This window comes from Dendrobates tinctorius, unplaced genomic scaffold (assembly GCF_039654945.1).
Source record: "Dendrobates tinctorius isolate UK_male_01 unplaced genomic scaffold, ASM3965494v1 ptg000321l, whole genome shotgun sequence".
In the NCBI taxonomy this organism is placed as follows: domain Eukaryota; kingdom Metazoa; phylum Chordata; class Amphibia; order Anura; family Dendrobatidae; genus Dendrobates; species Dendrobates tinctorius.
Window position 1 is genome coordinate 870,286 of NW_027361988.1, and position 19,421 is coordinate 889,706.

Sequence of the window (19,421 nt, forward strand, 5' to 3'; positions counted from 1 at the left end):
CTTTTGCATCAGCTGAATGTCCAACATCAACATATGCCACTTTCTAAAACTCCCTAACTGTGCTGCCTCCCCCCCATGGCCGGGGTCACCACCTACCGCACGACACCGTGCGAGTGCCGTTGCCCTGGACAGGTGGGTAGGCCGACTCTTGGGCGCGGGCACTGGCACAGGGTCCCTCATAGTGCAATCAAGTGTCTCTGACGGCGGTGGTGCACACCCGCCGTCAGACACACCGCTGTACTATGAGGGGCCCAGTGCCAGTACCGACGCCCACGAGTGGGCCCCCCTTGCTTGGGCAGGGCCCCAGCATTTGCAATCTTTACCTCTCCCTGCTCCTCCTCTGTGTAATCTGGGCCGTCAAATCCATACTGTGCCTGACACCGTCTGAGCCTGCCTCCTGAGACATATATTTTGAATGTGTACGCTATCCATACATGTTATCCGGGGATACGGTACCCTTTCTAACCTTTGTGCAATGACGTGCAATCCATACTGGGCCTAACACCGTCTGAGCCTGCCTCATGCTGTATAGACATATATTTTGAATGTGTACGCTATCCATACATGTTATCCGGGGATACGGTACCCTTTCTAACCTTTGTGCAATGACGTGCAATCCATACTGGGCCTAACACCGTCTGAGCCTGCCTCATGCTGTATAGACATATTTTGAATGTGTACGCTATCCATACATGTTATCCGGGGATACGGTACCCTTTCTAACCTTTGTGCAATGACGTGCAATCCATACTGGGCCTAACACCGTCTGAGCCTGCCTCATGCTGTATAGACATATATTTTGAATGTGTACGCTATCCATACATGTTATCCGGGGATACGGTACCCTTTCTAACCTTTGTGCAATGACGTGCAATCCATACTGGGCCTAACACCGTCTGAGCCTGCCTCATGCTGTATAGACAAATATTTTGAATGTGTACGCTATCCATACATGTTATCCGGGGATACGGTACCCTTTCTAACCTTTGTGCAATGACGTGCAATCCATACTGGGCCTAACACCGTCTGAGCCTGCCTCATGCTGTATAGACATATATTTTGAATGTGTACGCTATCCATACATGTTATCCAGGGATACGGTACCCTTTCTAACCTTTGTGCAATGACGTGCAATCCATACTGGGCCTAACAACGTCTGAGCCTGCCTCATGCTGTATAGACATATATTTTGAATGTGTACGCTATCCATACATGTTATCCGGGGATACGGTACCCTTTCTAACCTTTGTGCAATGACGTGCAATCCATACTGGGCCTAACAACGTCTGAGCCTGCCTCATGCTGTATAGACATATATTTTGAATGTGTACGCTATCCATACATGTTATCCAGGGATACGGTACCCTTTCTAACCTTTGTGCAATGACGTGCAATCCATACTGGGCCTAACACCGTCTGAGCCTGCCTCATGCTGTATAGACATATATTTTGAATGTGTACGCTATCCATACATGTTATCCAGGGATACGGTACCCTTTCTAACCTTTGTGCAATGACGTGCAATCCATACTGGGCCTAACAACGTCTGAGCCTGCCTCATGCTGTATAGACATATATTTTGAATGTGTACGCTATCCATACATGTTATCCAGGGATACGGTACCCTTTCTAACCTTTGTGCAATGACGTGCAATCCATACTGGGCCTAACACCATCTGAGCCTGCCTCAGGCTGTATAGACATATATTTTGAATGTGTACGCTATCCATACATGTTATCCGGGGATACGGTACCCTTTCTAACCTTTGTGCAATGACGTGCAATCCATACTGGGCCTAACAACGTCTGAGCCTGCCTCATGCTGTATAGACATATATTTTGAATGTGTATGCTATCCATACATGTTATCCAGGGATACGGTACCCTTTCTAACCTTTGTGCAATCACGTGCAATCCATACTGGGCATGAGAACGGCTGGCGAGCTGTTAAGCAAGCTACAGCACCTGTCCAGACAAGTACAGGGATTCCCTAGCGAGGAGACTTATTTGATTGTTTTCAATGTTGGGACAGCAATTTTTGGGGAGCACTATACTCTGGAGAATGATAGATGGGGCCCACCATACACTGGAACATTCCAAAGGTGGACATCAGACACTGGAGCAGCATTTACAGGGCCCATTATACACTAGAGCATTAGAAATGGGGCCCATTATGTTTGGAGCATTATTTGGGCCCATAAGACAGTGGAGCTTCATCCATGGGGACCAACATATACTGTAGCATTATGTGGAGCTCATCATATACTGTTTCAAACATTATATGGGACCAATGATTCTGTATGGAGAAATAGATGGGCCTCGTCATGAGATGTAAAAAGTGAGGTATTTTTCATTGTACTATACCGCTATTTCTCTGCCGTATCGGAGCATGATGAGTTGTGGTATGTGTTAAAGGGGCGCTCTTTCGCCCAGGGCACATGAAAACCTGGAGCCAGCCCTCCCCCCCACAGTTTGTAGCCAAATAACCCCCATTTTTCAGTGCGTAACTTGTAATATGAAGTTAATTAAGGTTGACAAGCTTAAGAAAGAAGAATTGATGCTTTTGGCATTCAAATGGGCACTGTAGGTGTGTTTCCTGTCCTCCTCTCACTGCCGACTTTTATTCCCCATTGACTTACATTGGGTTTCGTGTTTCGGGACGACCCCGACTTTTCCCTATAATCGGACGATCTTGCTCGACCCGACTTTTGGAAAAGTCGGGTTTCACGAAACGCGACCCTAAAAAACCAAAAGTCGCTCAACTCTACCTATGACATAAAAAATGTTCTATCACATGAAGAATATGGATAATAATGTATTATCACTTATTATTGGTTTATTATTTCAAACATTGAAATCCATATACGGTACAAATTCTGATAATAATTATATGGATATTACTGATTGCTATGGTACGCTGTGATATTATAGGATAGGAAAATTACCAGATTTGGTATAGAATAGGGAATGAAGACTTCAAGCAAGATACTGAAATTACGTTAATAAAGACTTTTCATATTTCTAAACTTTATTGATTCTTATCAGTTGCAAGAAGAAGAATGCCGCTATCCAGAAGTCCCAGAAGGTAACAAAGCTATGATTACTGAGTAATAGACTGTGTTAATTACAAGTGCAGTATCCACCACTGACAGTCACAAGTGCAGAATCCACCACTGACAGTCACAAGTGCAGAATCCACTACTGACAGTCACAAGTGCAGAATCCACTACTGACAGTCACAAGTGCAGAATCCACTACTGACAGCCACAAGTGCAGAATCCACTACTGACAGCCACAAGTGCAGTATCCACCACCGACAGCCACAAGTGCAGTATCCACCACCGACAGCCACAAGTGCAGTATCCACCACCGACAGCCACAAGTGCAGTATCCACCACCGACAGCCACAAGTGCAGTATCCACCACCGACAGCCACAAGTGCAGTATCCACCACCGACAGCCACAAGTGCAGTATCCACCACCGACAGCCACAAGTGCAGTATCCACCACTGACAGCCACAAGTGCAGAATCCACCACTGACAGTCACAAGTGCAGTATCCACCACTGACAGTCACAAGTGCAGTATCCACCACTGACAGCCACAAGTGCAGAATCCACCACTGACAGTCACAAGTGCAGTATCCACCACTGACAGCCACAAGTGCAGTATCCACCACTGACAGCCACAAGTGTAGTATCCACCACTGACAGCCACAAGTGCAGTATCCACCACTGACAATCACAAGTGCAGTATCCACCACTGACAGCCACAAGTGCAGTATCCACCACTGACAGCCACAAGTGCAGTATCCACCACTGACAGCCACAAGTGCAGTATCCACCACTGACAGTCACAAGTGCAGTATCCACCACTGACAGTCACAAGTGCAGTATCCACCACTGACAGTCATAAGTGCAGTATCCACCACTGACAGTCACAAGTGCAGTATCCACCACTGACAGTCACAAGTGCAGCATCCACCACTGACAGTCACAAGTGCAGAATCCACCACTGACAGCCACAATTAAAGTGTCTAACCTGACAACCAGAGGACGATGCTCCTATGATACTGATGTGAACTGTGTTATCACGTTCTTACCAAGTTCCAGAGGTTTCCAATCACCTGTAAAGCTTCGATGAAGGCTGGTGAACAATGAAGGTAATTGTCAGGAAGCTACAACCCTGACATATGTCCTGTGCATTAGGACAAGGACTGGTTATGGTGCTATGTTTAGCAAGGAAGAGTCATTTTAACCCTTGCTTTGCTGACCAAAGATGTCACACCTGTTCAAAGACCAGTGCCGATGGAGGATTCCAGAATATCCAAGGCGAGCCAATGTAAGCCCAGGTTTTTTTAAAGGTGAGATTGCACAGATATTAAAGCTGCATTTCATCTATAGACTTTGTTTCCTTATCAACATTTGAATTTATGGACTTTGATTTTATACACAACACGATTTCTACAACATCTATATGCTAGAGAAAAACTGTGTTTTTAAAAGAACCAAGAAGAAGACAGAAGACATCAAAATGAAGACCAGATGACATCAGATGATGATGACTGGACCTGAGATGCTTCAATTTAGACTTAGGGAAGTATAATTATACATATTTTATATGAATATTGTTCACGGCTTACCATAACATGAATTCACATCATTAAGTGCGTATAACAATAATCTGATGTTATTGATATTATTTTGTCACAGAAGAAGGAAAAAAGAAAGAAGATCTTGTTGTATTTTGAGGGTTCCAATTAATGTCTGTCTCCCTCAAAAGGGGGAATTGTTAAATATTAATAATCCGTTAATTTCGTATAAGACTCAGTTCTGTACATTGCTTTAGCTGACATGACATAGGCTATTTTTGTAAGTTTGGCTCATGGTACAGGACAACTCCATATATACCTGGATCACGTGCTTTAGGAGACGTATATAATTCATAGCTCACTCTAGAGGTCGCTCGCTCCTTCCCTCACCATCATGAGACACAGACGCAAGATGTCATCTCTGCACGGACATAACTGAACAGCTGGTATGTTAATCCAACTCACATCCAGAGAAGCTACGCACTACAGGACACATGTCTTTTCAGAGTTCCAGGAAAGAAGGTTACAAGCTTAGCTATGAACTAATGGACAATCTCTCTTTCTCCTATTTTTATGTTTTTCTGTAATAATCTTTTCTTTGATGGAAGAATCCAAATAAACCACTATATTTTTATCTGGTAACTAGTCCTGAGTATTTTACAAGACTCACATTATTTTACAGCGTTCCACATACCGCATTGGCGTGCGTTCCACATGCCGCATGCCGCATTGGCGTGCGTTCCACATGCCGCATTGGCGTGCGTTCCACATGCCGCATTGGCGTGCGTTCCACATGCCTCATGTGGGATTGGCGTGCGTTCCACATGCCGCATGTGGCTTTGGCGTGCGTTCCACATGCCGCATGTGGCTTTGGCGTGCGTTCCACATGCGGCTTTGGCGTGCGTTCCACAAGCCGCATGTGGCTTTGGCGTGCGTTCCACAAGCCGCATGTGGCTTTGGCGTGCGTTCCACATGCCGCATGTGGGATTGGCGTGCGTTCCACATGCCGCATGTGGGATTGGCGTGCGTTCCACATGCCGCATGTGGCTTTGGCGTGCGTTCCACATGCCGCATGTGGCTTTGGCGTGCGTTCCACATGCCGCATGTGGCTTTGGCGTGCGTTCCACATGCCGCATGTGGCTTTGGCGTGCGTTCCACATGCCGCATGTGGCTTTGGCGTGCGTTCCACATGCGGCATTGGCGTGCGTTCCACATGCGGCATTGGCGTGCGTTCCACATGCCGCATGTGGCTTTGGCGTGCGTTCCACATGCGGCATTGGCGTGCGTTCCACATGCCGCATGTGGCTTTGGCGTGCGTTCCACAAGCCGCATGTGGCTTTGGCGTGCGTTCCACATGCCGCATGTGGCTTTGGCGTGCGTTCCACATGCCGGAAATAAAAGGCTGTGGACCGCGCGTCATCAAGCCAAATCGGTTGCATATTCTACTTCTATGTGGTTCAAGAAACCACAAGTTATTTTGGCGTGCGTTCCACTTACTGGAAACACTAGGTTGTGGAGTGCACGCCTCTGCCTCATGGGACACAATTAGTAGTTCGCCTTCATTTGAGTGTCGCAGATTTTTTCCTTGCGGCTCACGCACCTTTATGGCACCCTGGCGTGCGTTTCGACCACCGGAAGTACCATGGTATGTATTTCATACTCTCCCCCCCCCCCTTTAGCTCAGCACTATGGCCCCTCACCTCCTATCACAAGGATAAGTCCCCTTCCATGGGGGTGTGCAGGGCTTGTTTAGCACAGGGGGAGCTGTGGAAGGTCAGGGGGGAGTCTTGGGGATAGACTATTGTTAGCCCTTTAGGGTCTTGTAGGGCATTTTCTTCCCCTTGTCCTATATGGAGCATCCTGGACCCAGGATCTCCTTTTCCTCCCGCACCCCCTTCATGAATGGCTGAGCTTGTGCCTTTCCTCACTTATTGCTCTGGCATATTCCGGGTGGTAACTCTATTAATGTCATCCAGATTCCAGTCATTACTGTTATATGCAGCCAGAATCTGTCAGTCGCTGTTTGCAGGGTTCTGTGGGATTCTCCCAGATCCACAACGTGAGATTCTGGGACTTGCTGATTACAGTTCAGCCATTGCAAGTGGGAATCATTCCTCCTGATCGGGCTGTGCTCCTCACACCCCTTTATTTGTGACTTCACCCAAACATTTATATTCACTCACTCTGGGGGACACAAAATTGTTTTTATCCTACTATCTTACTAAAGGTTATGTTTTATCTCCCGTCCACCACACTCCAGCTGTGATGGAAATATATACATTTCATACAGATCTCACTTTCATATATCCTTATATACTGATATACACATTTTCATAGCTATCTTGAACCTTATAATCAATTGCTGAAAATGACCTACTAACCCCATGAGCCAGTCTGGAGAACCAGCATAGTCTCGTGGTAGCATTGTCTTGTGATATATCAGCCAGCCATGGGAAAGGAGGAAGTTGGACCAGATGCACTAGCTGATATCGGAGGTTTGCTGACATTGCAAGACAATGCATAAGAGTAAATCAAATGATGCTAAATCACCGTCATGTCGGACACTGCCATATAAGTTCATTTACTCAAATAGCCAATAGCATTAAAACACAAGCCTTATGTTAACTGACTAACCACTCCTTTCTGTATGTAATTATAAAACCATATACACGTATGTGCAATAAACCAGCAGAGTCCTGCTGGAGATACTGCTAACAATGTGTTTAGGGTGTCTTTTCTGTTGAGCGCTCAATGAGACTCTGTTCTAATTAGGACAGGCCGCAGCACACACAGAGATATATCTAAATTTCCATATCATCTGGCGCAGAGACGCGGGGCTGTGGACGAAACGCACGGGGACCCTGCTGACCAGAGAGACGGAGGTGCCGACTAAGGCCTTGGCTCATGGGGACGGAGATTTGCGCAACTCCATAAGTAAGGTAAGAAAATCTGGTTATCTTACCTGAATGTCCCCTGTGCCCAGTCCGGGTCTGTACCTCTAGCCGGGCAGGTGTGGTCACCACCGCATTCCCAGGTAGTGTAAAAGTCCACACCCTTATCCAAACCCTGGGATAAGCCAAGGTGTCTGCTTTGGGTCCTGTTTGTGTCTAGATCCGGGAGAGAGCTGGTGGAACGGTGATTGATTGTGCATGTGGTTGCTGGGAAACCGATATCTGAGAGATTCAACTTCCTCTGCTAAGTCCTCACAAATAAACCTGTACACAGGGAGGACAGGAGAGGCCTATCCAGGTATGGGTTGTGGGGGCTTAGAGAGATATCACTAGTCGAGTCTCCTATCAAGCTATCACATATACACCCATGCAGCGGAAGGGACAGGAGCACCCAGATCGCCAGGCACGTGGTGGTGTTTAGCTTGGGGGAGATATCGCAAGCCAAATCACTTGACAGGTTGCCACCGATTCACCTGTACATCGGAAGGACAGGAGAGGCCGGCCAGGTACAGATGGTGGCAATTTTGTGGGAGTTATCACGGACTCCTGTTACCGGCGGGACGACCGGTACAGTGTGTTAACATTCCCGGGTGACCGAGCGCAGTACACCAAGTGTGATTGGCAGTTGTTGGTTACCAGAGCTGCTTGTGCTACGTGTCACTAAAGAGGGCCTCGATTTCATCCCAGACGTCTATATGTGCATCAACGAAGATCTGAAGCAGAAAGTTTTTTTTCCTTTTCTTTTACACTTCCTCTTTTGCCCGTGGGGTGCGTCTCTGATATTTTTCATATTGTCACATTTGTTCTGTACTCTGCTTTTCCCTTGTTTTATCTTGCATTTGGTGGAAGTTTTTTACTGTAGTGTGAGAATTTTTGGGAATGCTGGGTTGTTGAATATATACCATTGTCTCAGTTTGCTTTTTTGTTTCCATTGTTCTCAAAAGATTTTACTGAAAGACGCAGGCAGAGGAAAGGGGAAGTGTGTGTATCCTCCATTTGTGCACGGACATTTTATTGTTGGAAGTTTTACTGAATTTTGGATTTTTTTATTTATTTTTGGAGTGTTCTTTCCAAGTTTTACCAACTTCCTGATTATTCTTTTTGTTTTCTTTTTTCTCCATTTTCTGAGTTTTTATTAGTTTTCCATTTTCTTTTGAAGTTTTTATAAATATTTTGTTTTTTTTTGCTTTTTTCTTTCCTTTTTAAGCAAGTTTAAAAAGGGTTGTGAAGTTTTTGAAGTTTTAATCACTTTTTTTTGAAGTTTTTGGAATAGACAGTGTTATTCAGAAAGTTATGTAGATTTACAGGGGCAGCTTTTAAGCTGCAGCATGGCATAATGTATTGAGAAGAAAAAAGGGAAGTTAGTTAGTTGAGCTGAATTGAAGTCCGCGTTTTATAAAGTGGCAGCGGATTTACAGCATAGAAGTACTGAGAGTTAGGTGAACAGGAAAGGATTATTTTTACGTGTACAAGAGAGAAAAAAGTGTTTTCAGCGGAATTCTAAGCTGTGCCGTCTGTGAGGCACCCCGCTCCCCCCCCCCTGGGAGAAGGCACAAGTCCAAGCATGCCTTCTCTGACTGCAGAAAAGGGGAAGGAGTGCGCTCCTCCTTCCCTCTCCTCCCATCTCTCTCCTCCCTCCATCTCCACTCCTCCCTCATCTATTTTTCCTCCTATATTTCCTCCTCCCTCATCTTTTCCCTCTGTCTTTCCTCCTCCCTCATCCCCCTCGTCTTCTCTTTCCCCTCCTCTTCTATCATCTCCCCACCTTTCCACTCTCTACTTTACCCCTCCCTGCTCCTCACCCTCTCTCCCACCTCTCAGTTCATTGTCACCAGCTAGGCCAGTGCCAAATCCAGAAAATGAGGTGTCCTTATCTCCACAGGGCACCCTCTCTAAAGAGCCAGCTATGATACCAGGAGAAGAAAGTGAAACACTCCCTACACATAACACCACAGGTGCCCCCCCAATACAACAGCTAGCAGAAGGGAGGTGTGAGTCATCAGCGTCTGCAGCTGCTGGGTCTTACAATGAGGATCCTAAGTGCCAGGCAGACCTGCAACCTCAGAAGGGGGGGGATCACCCACACAATGTCACAGTTTCTCCTCTGATGAATATGAAGAGGGGACATCATACATGCTGCCCAGTACTAGGCAAAGAAACCCACAGACACCAAGAAGGCAGGGGCAGATAGAGCCAGAACTCTTACATTATGTGCCCTTCACCCCTAGTCAGGTGTTCAGTATTCTAAAAAATCTGCCAAACCTAGATATGGACCCCATGCCATTTTACTGAAGAATGCAGCAGAGCCAGCAAACATATCTGCAATCTGAATTGATCTCTGGTCCATAATGGAATTAAAAGCAGGTGAAACACTCTGGTCAATCATGAAGGAACACTTCAAGCTTCCATCAGAATTAGATGTGCACTCCTGGGAGTCAGGATCAAAGCTAATTGAGCAGCTCAGAGAGTGGGCCAAAGCCAGACAAGCACTTAGCCTACATAACATGAGCCAGGCCGAGACAGAGTCTGTAGACAAGTTTCATGGCAGAGTGAGGCAAATATTCCAAGACTTAGGCTTCACTATTCATGATCAGATACACAGACAAATGTTGGCAGAGGCCTTTAGGCATGGACTAAGAGAACCAATCAAGAAGCTGCTGATAGTGATCAGGCCTGAGTACAGGTCAATAGCCGTAGATGCCCTGCTCGTAGTAGCCAGAAGAATTCAGTCCCACCCAGGAGTGCGCAAGACAGCCCCTCCTATGGTGGCCACCGATGTGGAAGAGCACCCACCCTGCAGGGACGGGAGACCCATCAGGTGTTACAACTGTGGCAACCTTGGTCATTTCCAGAACCAGTGCACAGCACCCCGGCAGCCCAGGACATCACGCAGGGGAATAGGCCAAGCAAGAAACACAGGAAACAGTGAAGAACCCTGTCTATAGGACAGAGGCAAGCCAGGTCCGCAAGACATCACGCTCCTGACATGTAAAACTCCATCAGCGGACCCAATACCTCAAATCTCCAGGGGTTGTCATATCTTTCCTTGTGGACACTGGTGCAGTCAGAAGTGTGATGAGGCATGTGGAACTCCCCGACCCCACCTGCCTATCAGAACACTATGTCTTGTGTGGGGATTGAAGGTCAAGTCAGACATTCCCAGCTTAGGGCCCCGTCACACATAGCGACTCACCAGCGATCCCGACAACGATATCACCTTGTCAGGATCGCTGGTGTGTCGCTACATGATCGCTGGTGAGCTGTCAAACAGGCAGCTTCACCAGCGATCAGTATCAGCGACACGCGGGTAACAAGCGACGCATGTCGCTTAGTTACCCGCATTGTATCTTAATTACCAGCGTGCTGATGCAGAGAGCTGGTAACCAAGGTACACATCGGGTTTCTAAAGGGTGCACGCCCCTTAGAAACCTGATGTGTACCTTGGTTACCAGCTCCAGTTCGCTGGTCTCCCGCCTGTCACACGCAGCGATGCGTGCTGGCCAGCGGGAGACCAGCGACCCCAAAAATGTCCAGATGTTTCAACAACGATCAGCGATACCCGGCAGGGGGCCAGTCACTGATAGCTGTCACACACAACGATCTCGCTGGTGAGATGGCTGTTGCGTCACAAAACTTGTGACTCAGCAGCGATCTCGCTAGCGAGATCGCTATATGTGATGGGGGCTTTACAAGCCCCTGAGCGTGTGGACACAGCCAGGACACCCCATCCTGTTTCAGTTTATGGTGGAGACCAGCCCACCCCACCTGATGAGACAAATTGACATGACATTTTCTCCACCTCTGACCCAAGAAGAATCCATCATGCTGGTTGCCCTGCAAGAGCCTCGAACAACCGGTGCAAGCCTACTCAAGGAGTAGGAAACGACCTATGCCAAAACATGGTATCCATCCACAGACAGCTGTTTCGGGGTATTGCCCCTCATCAGTGTGGAGTAGGAAAATGGCCAGTAGGAGCAATGTCTAGAGGCATAGGTGGTTTCCTTCATTGGAGACTGCCCTTCCCGTGGTAGTTCCTTCCCGAGGAAAGACCTGGCTAGTCATTGCTTGCATTGAGAAACATGTGATGGTGTCTCCACGGCTTGTGTTTTGCATGTTTTTACATATTTCCCATAAGGGATGGGGGCATTGCTCTAGAATCACTGCGTTGAGAAACATGTGATGGTGTCTCCGCAGTGTTGGATGTTGATCTCCATGAGTTCATTCATCCTCATTTTTCACAGTCTTCTACTAGACATTGCTCCTACATTGCTCTGCCCCCGTCCGCCACGCACCAGCTCCGGCTCTGCCCCCGTCCGCCACGCACCAGCTCCGGCTCTGCCCCCGTCCACCAGGGCTGTGGAGTCGGAGTCAGTGCTCATTTTGGTGGAGTCGGTATAAAATGGACTGACTCCGACTCCTAAAATATATAATAAATTGGGTACAGTAGTTTAATGCAGAATGTGCTGAATATTTTTTCATAGGAATTTGGGAAAGTTATGAAATGTCCTATAAATGGCTGTTCTATTCCTGATCTAAGGCTACATTCACACACAACGTTTTCCCTGTTTTTTGAGGATACGTTTTTCAGTTGCCAAAGCTGATCAGCTTTTTAATAAACCGCATCACCTGAAAGGTTTTTGAGCTCATAGATAATGTTTTCAATAGCAAAAGCAGATTAGAAATCTGCTCTATCCATTTATCCATATCTGTCTATCCATATCATATCTGTACCAAAAAGAATGAAAGCCGGATAGCACACAGACTAACACTCCTTTTTTTTTAGCACCAGTCAGGTCCACCTCATAGCTGCCCAAAAGGACGCCCAGGACAGGCATTGCTCGTCTTCAGTAACACATCAACATCAATTGATAGTTGGAATAAATAGACTGCATTCATCAACACATCTTCTTAAGGTGCAGGCTTTATTTTCAAGTGTAGGGGTGTGCAGTATGAGGTTCTGCAGCAGCTGAGGTGTGCAGTATGAAATTCTGCGGAACAGTATGAGGTTCTGCCCCCCCCCCAGGTTTGATCCTGGCTACGCCCATAGTGTGAATGTAGCCTGAGGATCTAGGCTTTATCTTAGCCGAGATAAGTCATAGTGTGTGTGTATGTATGTATATATATATATACATATACACACACAGTACAGACCAAAAGACTCTTGGTCTTCCTTTCCTGGGGCGGTCCTCATGTGAGCCAGTTTCTTTGTAGCGCTTGATGGTTTTTGCCAGTGCACTTGGGGACACTTTCAAAGTTTTCCCAATTTTTTGGACTGACTGACCTTCATTTCTTAAAGTAATGATGGCCACTCGTTTTTCTTTACTCAGCTGCTTTTTTCTTGCCATAATACAAATTCTAACAGTCTATTCAGTAGGACTATAAGGCAAGAAATCCCACTTATTAAACCTGACAGGGCACACCTGTGAAGTGAAAACCATTTCCGGTGACTACCTCTTGAAGCTCATCAAGAGAATGCCAAGAGTGTGCAAAGCAGAAGAACCTAGAATATAAGACATATTTTCAGTTGTTTCACACTTTTTTCTTAATTATATAATTCCACATGTGTTAATTCATAGTTTTGATGCCTTCAGAGTGAATCTACAATTTTCATAGTCATGAAATAAAGAAAACTCTTTGAATGAGAAGGTGTGACCAAACTTTGGTCTGTACTGTGTGTAATCGATATTGTACAGTGTATTACATATTTACAATTTATTACAGTTTTTTGTGTTCTAAAGTTGTATTCCAATAAATAGATATTCTGTTCTATCTAAATATCTTGATTATTGGATCACAGAAATGATTAAATGTCTGATGTTCACATTGTACTACATTTTTCACTTAAATATAAGCAATATATGTGGGAGGTGGAGTCGGTGTAAGGGAAATTGAGGAGTTGGAGTCGCAGGTTTGGCTTACCGACTCCACAGCCCTGCCGTCCACCACACTCCAGCTCTGCCCCCGTCCGCCACGCACCAGCTCCGGCTCTGCCCCCGTCCACCACACTCCAGCTCTGCCCCCGTCCGCCACGCACCAGCTCCGGCTCTGCTCCCGTCCACCACACTCCAGCTCTGCCCCTGTCCGCCACGCTCCAGCTGTGGCTCTGCCCCCGTCCGCCACACTCCAGCTCTGCCCCCGTCCGCCACACTCCAGCTCTGCCCCCGTCCGCCACACTCCAGCTCTGCCCCCGTCCGCCACACTCCAGCTCTGCCCCCGTCCGCCACACTCCAGCTCTGCCCCCGTCCGCCACACTCCAGCTCTGCCCCCGTCCGCCACACTCCAGCTCCGGCTCTACTCCCATCCGCCACGCACCAGCTCCGGCTCTACTCCCATCCGCCACGCACCAGCTCCGGCTCTACTCCCATCCGCCACGCACCAGCTCCGGCTCTACTCCCATCCGCCACGCACCAGCTCCGGCTCTACTCCCATCCGCCACGCACCAGCTCCGGCTCTACTCCCATCCGCCACGCACCAGCTCCGGCTCTACTCCCATCCGCCACGCACCAGCTCCGGCTCTGCCCCCGTCCACCACACTCCAGCTCTGCCCCCGTCCGCCACGCACCAGCTCCGCCCCCGTCCACCACACTCCAGCTCTGGCTCTACTCCCATCCGCCACGCACCAGCTCCGGCTCTACTCCCATCCGCCACGCACCAGCTCCGGCTCTACTCCCATCCGCCACGCACCAGCTCCGGCTCTGCCCCCGTCCACCACACTCCAGCTCTGCCCCCGTCCGCCACGCACCAGCTCTGCTCCCGTCCGCCACGCACCAGCTCTGGCCCCGTCCACCACGCACCAGCTCTGCCCCCGTCCGCCACACTCCAGCTGTGGCTCTGCCCCCGTCCACCACGCACCAGCTCTGGCTCTGCCCCCGTCCACCACGCACCAGCTCTGGCTCTGCCCCCGTCCACCACGCACCAGCTCTGCCCCCGTCCGCCACACTCCAGCTATGGCTCTGCCCCCGTCCGCCACACTCCAGCTGTGGCTCTGCCCCCGTCCGCCACACTCCAGCTGTGGCTCTGCCCCCGTCCGCCACACTCCAGCTGTGGCTCTGCCCCCGTCCGCCACACTCCAGCTCCGGCTCTGCTCCCGTCCGCTACGCACCAGCTCCGGCTCTGCTCCCGTCCGCCACGCACCAGCTCTGGCACTGCCCCCGTCCGCCACACTCCAGCTCTGGCCCCGTCCGCCACTCTCTAGCTCTGCCCCCGTCCGCCACGCACCAGCTCCGGCTCTGCTCCCGTCCGCCACACTCTAGCTCTGCCCCCGTCCGCCACGCACCAGCTCCGGCTCTGCTCCCGTCCGCCACGCACCAGCTCTGGCACTGCCCCCGTCCACCACACTCCAGCTCTGCCCCCGTCCGCCACACTCTAGCTCTGCCCCCGTCCGCCACGCACCAGCTCCGGCTCTGCTCCCGTCCGCCACACTCTAGCTCTGCCCCCGTCCGCCACGCACCAGCTCCTGCTCTGCTCCCGTCCGCCACGCACCAGCTCTGCCCCCGTCCGCCACACTCCAGCTGTGGCTCTGCCCCCATCCGCCACACTCCAGCTGTGGCTCTGCCCCCATCCGCCACACTCCAGCTGTGGCTCTGCCCCCATCCGCCACACTCCAGCTCCGGCTCTGCTCCCGTCCGCTACGCACCAGCTCTGCTCCCGTCCGCCACGCACCAGCTCTGGCACTGCCCCCGTCCACCACACTCCAGCTCTGCCCCCGTCCGCCACACTCCAGCTCTGCCCCCGTCCGCCACGCACCAGCTCCAGCTCTGCTCCCGTCCGCCACGCACCAGCTCCGGCTCTGCTCCCGTCCGCCACGCACCAGCTCCGGCTCTGCTCCCGTCCGCCACACTCCAGCTCTGCCCCCGTCCGCCACACTCCAGCTGTGGCTCTGCCCCCATCCGCCACGCACCAGCTCCGGCTCTGCTCCCGTCCGCCACGCACCAGCTGTGGCTCTACCCCCGTCCGCCACACTCCAGCTGTGGCTCTGCCCCCGTCCGCCACGCACCAGCTGTGGCTCTGCCCCCCCATGCCCAGCCTCTGCTCCCCCCACACTCTCTCTCCACACACCGTCTCCCTTCTGTCCTCTGCGGGGTGTCGCCGATCCCTCCTCCGGGCTCCTCTGCTGCGCGCTCTCCACACTGCTCTCCTGTCGCTCCACAACATCGATGATCTGTAATACCGGAAGTGAGCCGCTTCTACTTCCGGTTACAGCTGTTAAAAAAAAAGGTAGAGGCTAAATCCAAGTCGGCTTGGAGCTGTGCTGACGTCATGCCCATGTGACCAGAAGGGGCGGGGCCTCCTCCTCCATAGAGCAGAGCAGCAGACAGGAACCTGCCGGTGTCATGGCAGGAAAGTGGATGTTCATGCACGAGCTGGGAGGGGGTGATGTTGCTTGCATGGGGCTGCATGCTGGAGGGGGGTCTGCCTGGGGAGAGGGGGGGGTGATGTTGCTTGCATGGGGCTGCGTATGCATGCTGGAGGGGGGGCTGCCTGGGGAGAAGGGGGTGATATTGCTTGCATGGGGCTGCGTGTGCATGCTGGAGGGGGGTCTGCCTGGTGAGAAGGGGGTGATGTTGCTTGCATGGGGCTGCATGTGCATGCTGGAGGGGGGTCTGCCTGGGAAGAAGGGGGTGATGTTGCTTGCATGGGGCTGCGTGTGCATGCTGGAGGGGGGTCTGCCTGGGGAGAAGGGGGTGATGTTGCTTGCATGGGGCTGCGTATGCATGCTGGAGGGGGGTCTGCCTGGGGAGAAGGGGGCGATGTTGCTTGCATGGGGCTGCGTGTGCATGCTGGAGGGGGGGCTGCTTGGGGAGAAGGAGGTGATGTTGCTTGCATGGGGCTGCATGTGCATGCTGGAGGGGGGTCTGCCTGGGGAGAAGGTGGCGATGTTGCTTGCATGGGGCTGCATGTGCATGCTGGAGGGGGTCTGCCTGGGGAGAAGGGGGTGATGTTGCTTGCATGGGGCTGCATGTGCATGCTGGAGGGGGGTCTGCCTGGGAAGAAGGGGGTGATGTTGCTTGCATGGGGCTGCGTGTGCATGCTGGAGGGGGGTCTGCCTGGGGAGAAGGGGGTGATGTTGCTTGCATGGGGCTGCGTATGCATGCTGGAGGGGGGCTGCCTGGGGAGAAGGGGGCGATGTTGCTTGCATGGGGCTGCATGTGCATGCTGGAGGGGGGTCTGCCTGGGGAGAAGGGGGTGATGTTGCTTGCATGGGGCTGCGTGTGCATGCTGGAGGGGGGTCTGCCTGGGGAGAAGGGGGTGATGTTTCTTGCATGGGGCTGCATGTGCATGCTGGAGGGGGGGCTGCTTGGGGAGAAGGAGGTGATGTTGCTTGTATGGGGCTGCATGTGCATGCTGGAGGGGGGGCTGCCTGGGGAGAAGGGGGTGATGTTTCTTGCATGGGGCTGCGTGTGCATGCTGGAGGGGGGGCTGCTTGGGGAGAAGGAGGTGATGTTGCTTGCATGGGGCTGCGTGTGCATGCTGGAGGGGGGTCTGCCTGGGGAGAAGGGGGTGATGTTGCTTGCATGGGGCTGCGTGTGCATGCTGGAGGGGGGTCTGCCTGGGGAGAAGTGGGCGATGTTGCTTGCATGGGGCTGCATGTGCATGCTGGAGGGGGTCTGCCTGGGGAGAAGGGGGTGATGTTGTTTGCATGGTGCTGCATGCTGAAGGGGGGTCTGCCTGGGAAGAAGGGGGTGATGTTGCTTGCATGGGGCTGCGTGTGCATGATGGAGGGGGGTCTGCCTGGGGAGAAGAGGGTGATGTTGCTTGCATGGGGCTGCGTGTGCATGCTGGAGGGGGGGCTGCTTGGGGAGAAGGGGGTGATGTTGCTTGCATGGGGCTGCATGTGCATGCTGGGGGGGTCTGCCTGGGGAGAAGGGGATGATGTTGCTTGCATGGGGCTGCGTGTGTATGCTGGAGGGGGGTCTGCCTGGGGAGAGGGGTGATGCTTGCATGGGGCTGCATGTGCATGCTGGAGGGGGGTCTGCTTGGGGAGAAGGGGGTGATGTTGCTTGCATGGGGCTGCATGTGCATGCTGGAGGGGGGTCTGCCTGGGGAGAAGGGGGTGATGTTGCTTGCATGGGGCTGCGTGTGCATGCTGGAGGGGGGTCTGCCTGGGGAGAAGGGGGTGATGTTGCTTGCATGGGGCTGCGTGTGCATGCTGGAGGGGGGGTCTGCCTGGGGAGAAGGAGGTGATGTTGCTTGCATGGGGCTGCGTGTGCATGCTGGAGGGGGGTCTGCCTGGGGAGAAGGGGGTGATGTTGCTTGCATGGGGCTGCGTGTGCATGCTGGAGGGGGGGCTGCTTGGGGAGAAGGGGGTGATGTTTCTTGCATGGGGCTGCGTGTGCATGCTGGAGGGGGGCTGCTTGGGGAGAAGGAGGTGATGTTGCTTGCATGGGGCTGCGTATGCATGCTGGAGGGGGGTCTGCCTGTGGAGAAGGGGGTGATGTTGCTTACATGGGGCTGCGTGTGCATGCTGGAGGGGGGGCTGCTTAGGGAGAAGGAGGTGATGTTGCTTGCATGGGGCTGCGTGTGCATGCTGGAGGGTGGGCTGCTTGGGGAGAAGGAGGTGATGTTGCTTGCATGGGGCTGCGTGTGCATGCTGGAGGGGGGCTGCTTGGGGAGATGGAGGTGATGTTTGCATGGGGCTGCATGTGCATGCTGGAGGGGGGGGCTGCCTGGGGAGTAGGGGGTGATGTTTCTTGCATGGGGCTGCGTGTGCATGCTGGAGGGGGGGCTGCTTGGGGAGAAGGAGGTGATGTTGCTTGCATGGGGCTGCGTGTGCATGCTGGAGGGGGGTCTGCCTGGGGAGAAGGGGGTGATGTTGTTTGCATGGGGCTGCGTGTGCATGCTGGAGGGGGGCTGCTTGGGGAGAAGGAGGTGATGTTTGCATGGGGCTGCATGTGCATGCTGGAGGGGGGGTCTGCCTGGGGAGTAGGGGGTGATGTTGCTTGTATGGGGCTGCGTGTGCATGCTGGAGGGGGGGCTGCTTGCATGGGGCTGCATGTGCATGCTGGAGGAGGGTCTGCCTGGGGAGAAGGAGGTGATGTTTCTTGCATGGGGCTGCATGTGCATGCTGGAGGGGGGGTCTGCCTGGGGAGAAGGAGGTGATGTTGCTTGCATGGGGCTGCGTGTGCATGCTGGAGGGGGGGTCTGCCTGGGGAGAAGGAGGTGATGTTGTTTGCATGGGGCTGCGTGTGCATGCTGGAGGGGGGCTGCTTGGGGAGAAGGAGGTGATGTTTGCATGGGGCTGCATGTGCATGCTGGAGGGGGGTCTGCCTGGGGCGAAGGGGGTGATGTTGCTTGTATGGGGCTGCGTGTGCATGCTGGAGGGGGGGCTGCTTGCATGGGGCTGCATGTGCATGCTGGAGGAGGGTCTGCCTGGGGAGAAGGAGGTGATGTTTCTTGCATGGGGCTGCATGTGCATGCTGGAGGGGGGTCTGCCTGGGGAGAAGGAGGTGATGTTGCTTGCATGGGGCTGCGTGTGCATGCTGGAGGGGGGGTCTGCCTGGGGAGAAGGAGGTGATGTTGTTTGCATGGGGCTGCGTGTGCATGCTGGAGGGGGGCTGCTTGGGGAGAAGGAGGTGATGTTTGCATGGGGCTGCATGTGCATGCTGGAGGGGGGTCTGCCTGGGGAGAAGGGGGTGATGTTGCTTGTATGGGGCTGCGTGTGCATGCTGGAGGGGGGGCTGCTTGCATGGGGCTGCATGTGCATGCTGGAGGAGGGTCTGCCTGGGGAGAAGGAGGTGATGTTTCTTGCATGGGGCTGCATGTGCATGCTGGAGGGGGGGGTCTGCCTGGGGAGAAGGAGGTGATGTTGCTTGCATGGGGCTGCGTGTGCATTCTGGAGGAGGGTCTGCCTGGGGAGAAGGGGGTGATGTTGCTTTCATG

General features: G+C 52.2%; 1 protein-coding gene across 3 annotated transcripts in view; it reads right to left on the reverse strand.

Annotated features, from left to right (window-relative positions):
- The window catches only part of LOC141073979 (gastrula zinc finger protein XlCGF66.1-like), a 393,515-nt gene that overhangs the window by 22,437 nt on the left and 351,657 nt on the right, over positions 1 to 19,421 (reverse strand). The window contains exons 1-2 of one of the 3 annotated variants that reach the window (XM_073561510.1): positions 15,600 to 15,686; positions 12,962 to 13,041 (exon numbers count right to left, since the gene is read on the reverse strand). The exons of 1 other annotated variant lie outside the window; for it this stretch is intronic. In XM_073561510.1, the coding sequence (XP_073417611.1) occupies positions 12,962 to 12,979 (18 nt within the window). In that variant the 5' untranslated portion in view covers positions 12,980 to 13,041; positions 15,600 to 15,686. Of the gene's footprint in view, positions 1 to 12,961; positions 13,042 to 15,599; positions 15,757 to 19,421 lie in introns of those variants that run through there. One more of the 3 variants, XM_073561509.1, reaches the window with a different exon arrangement.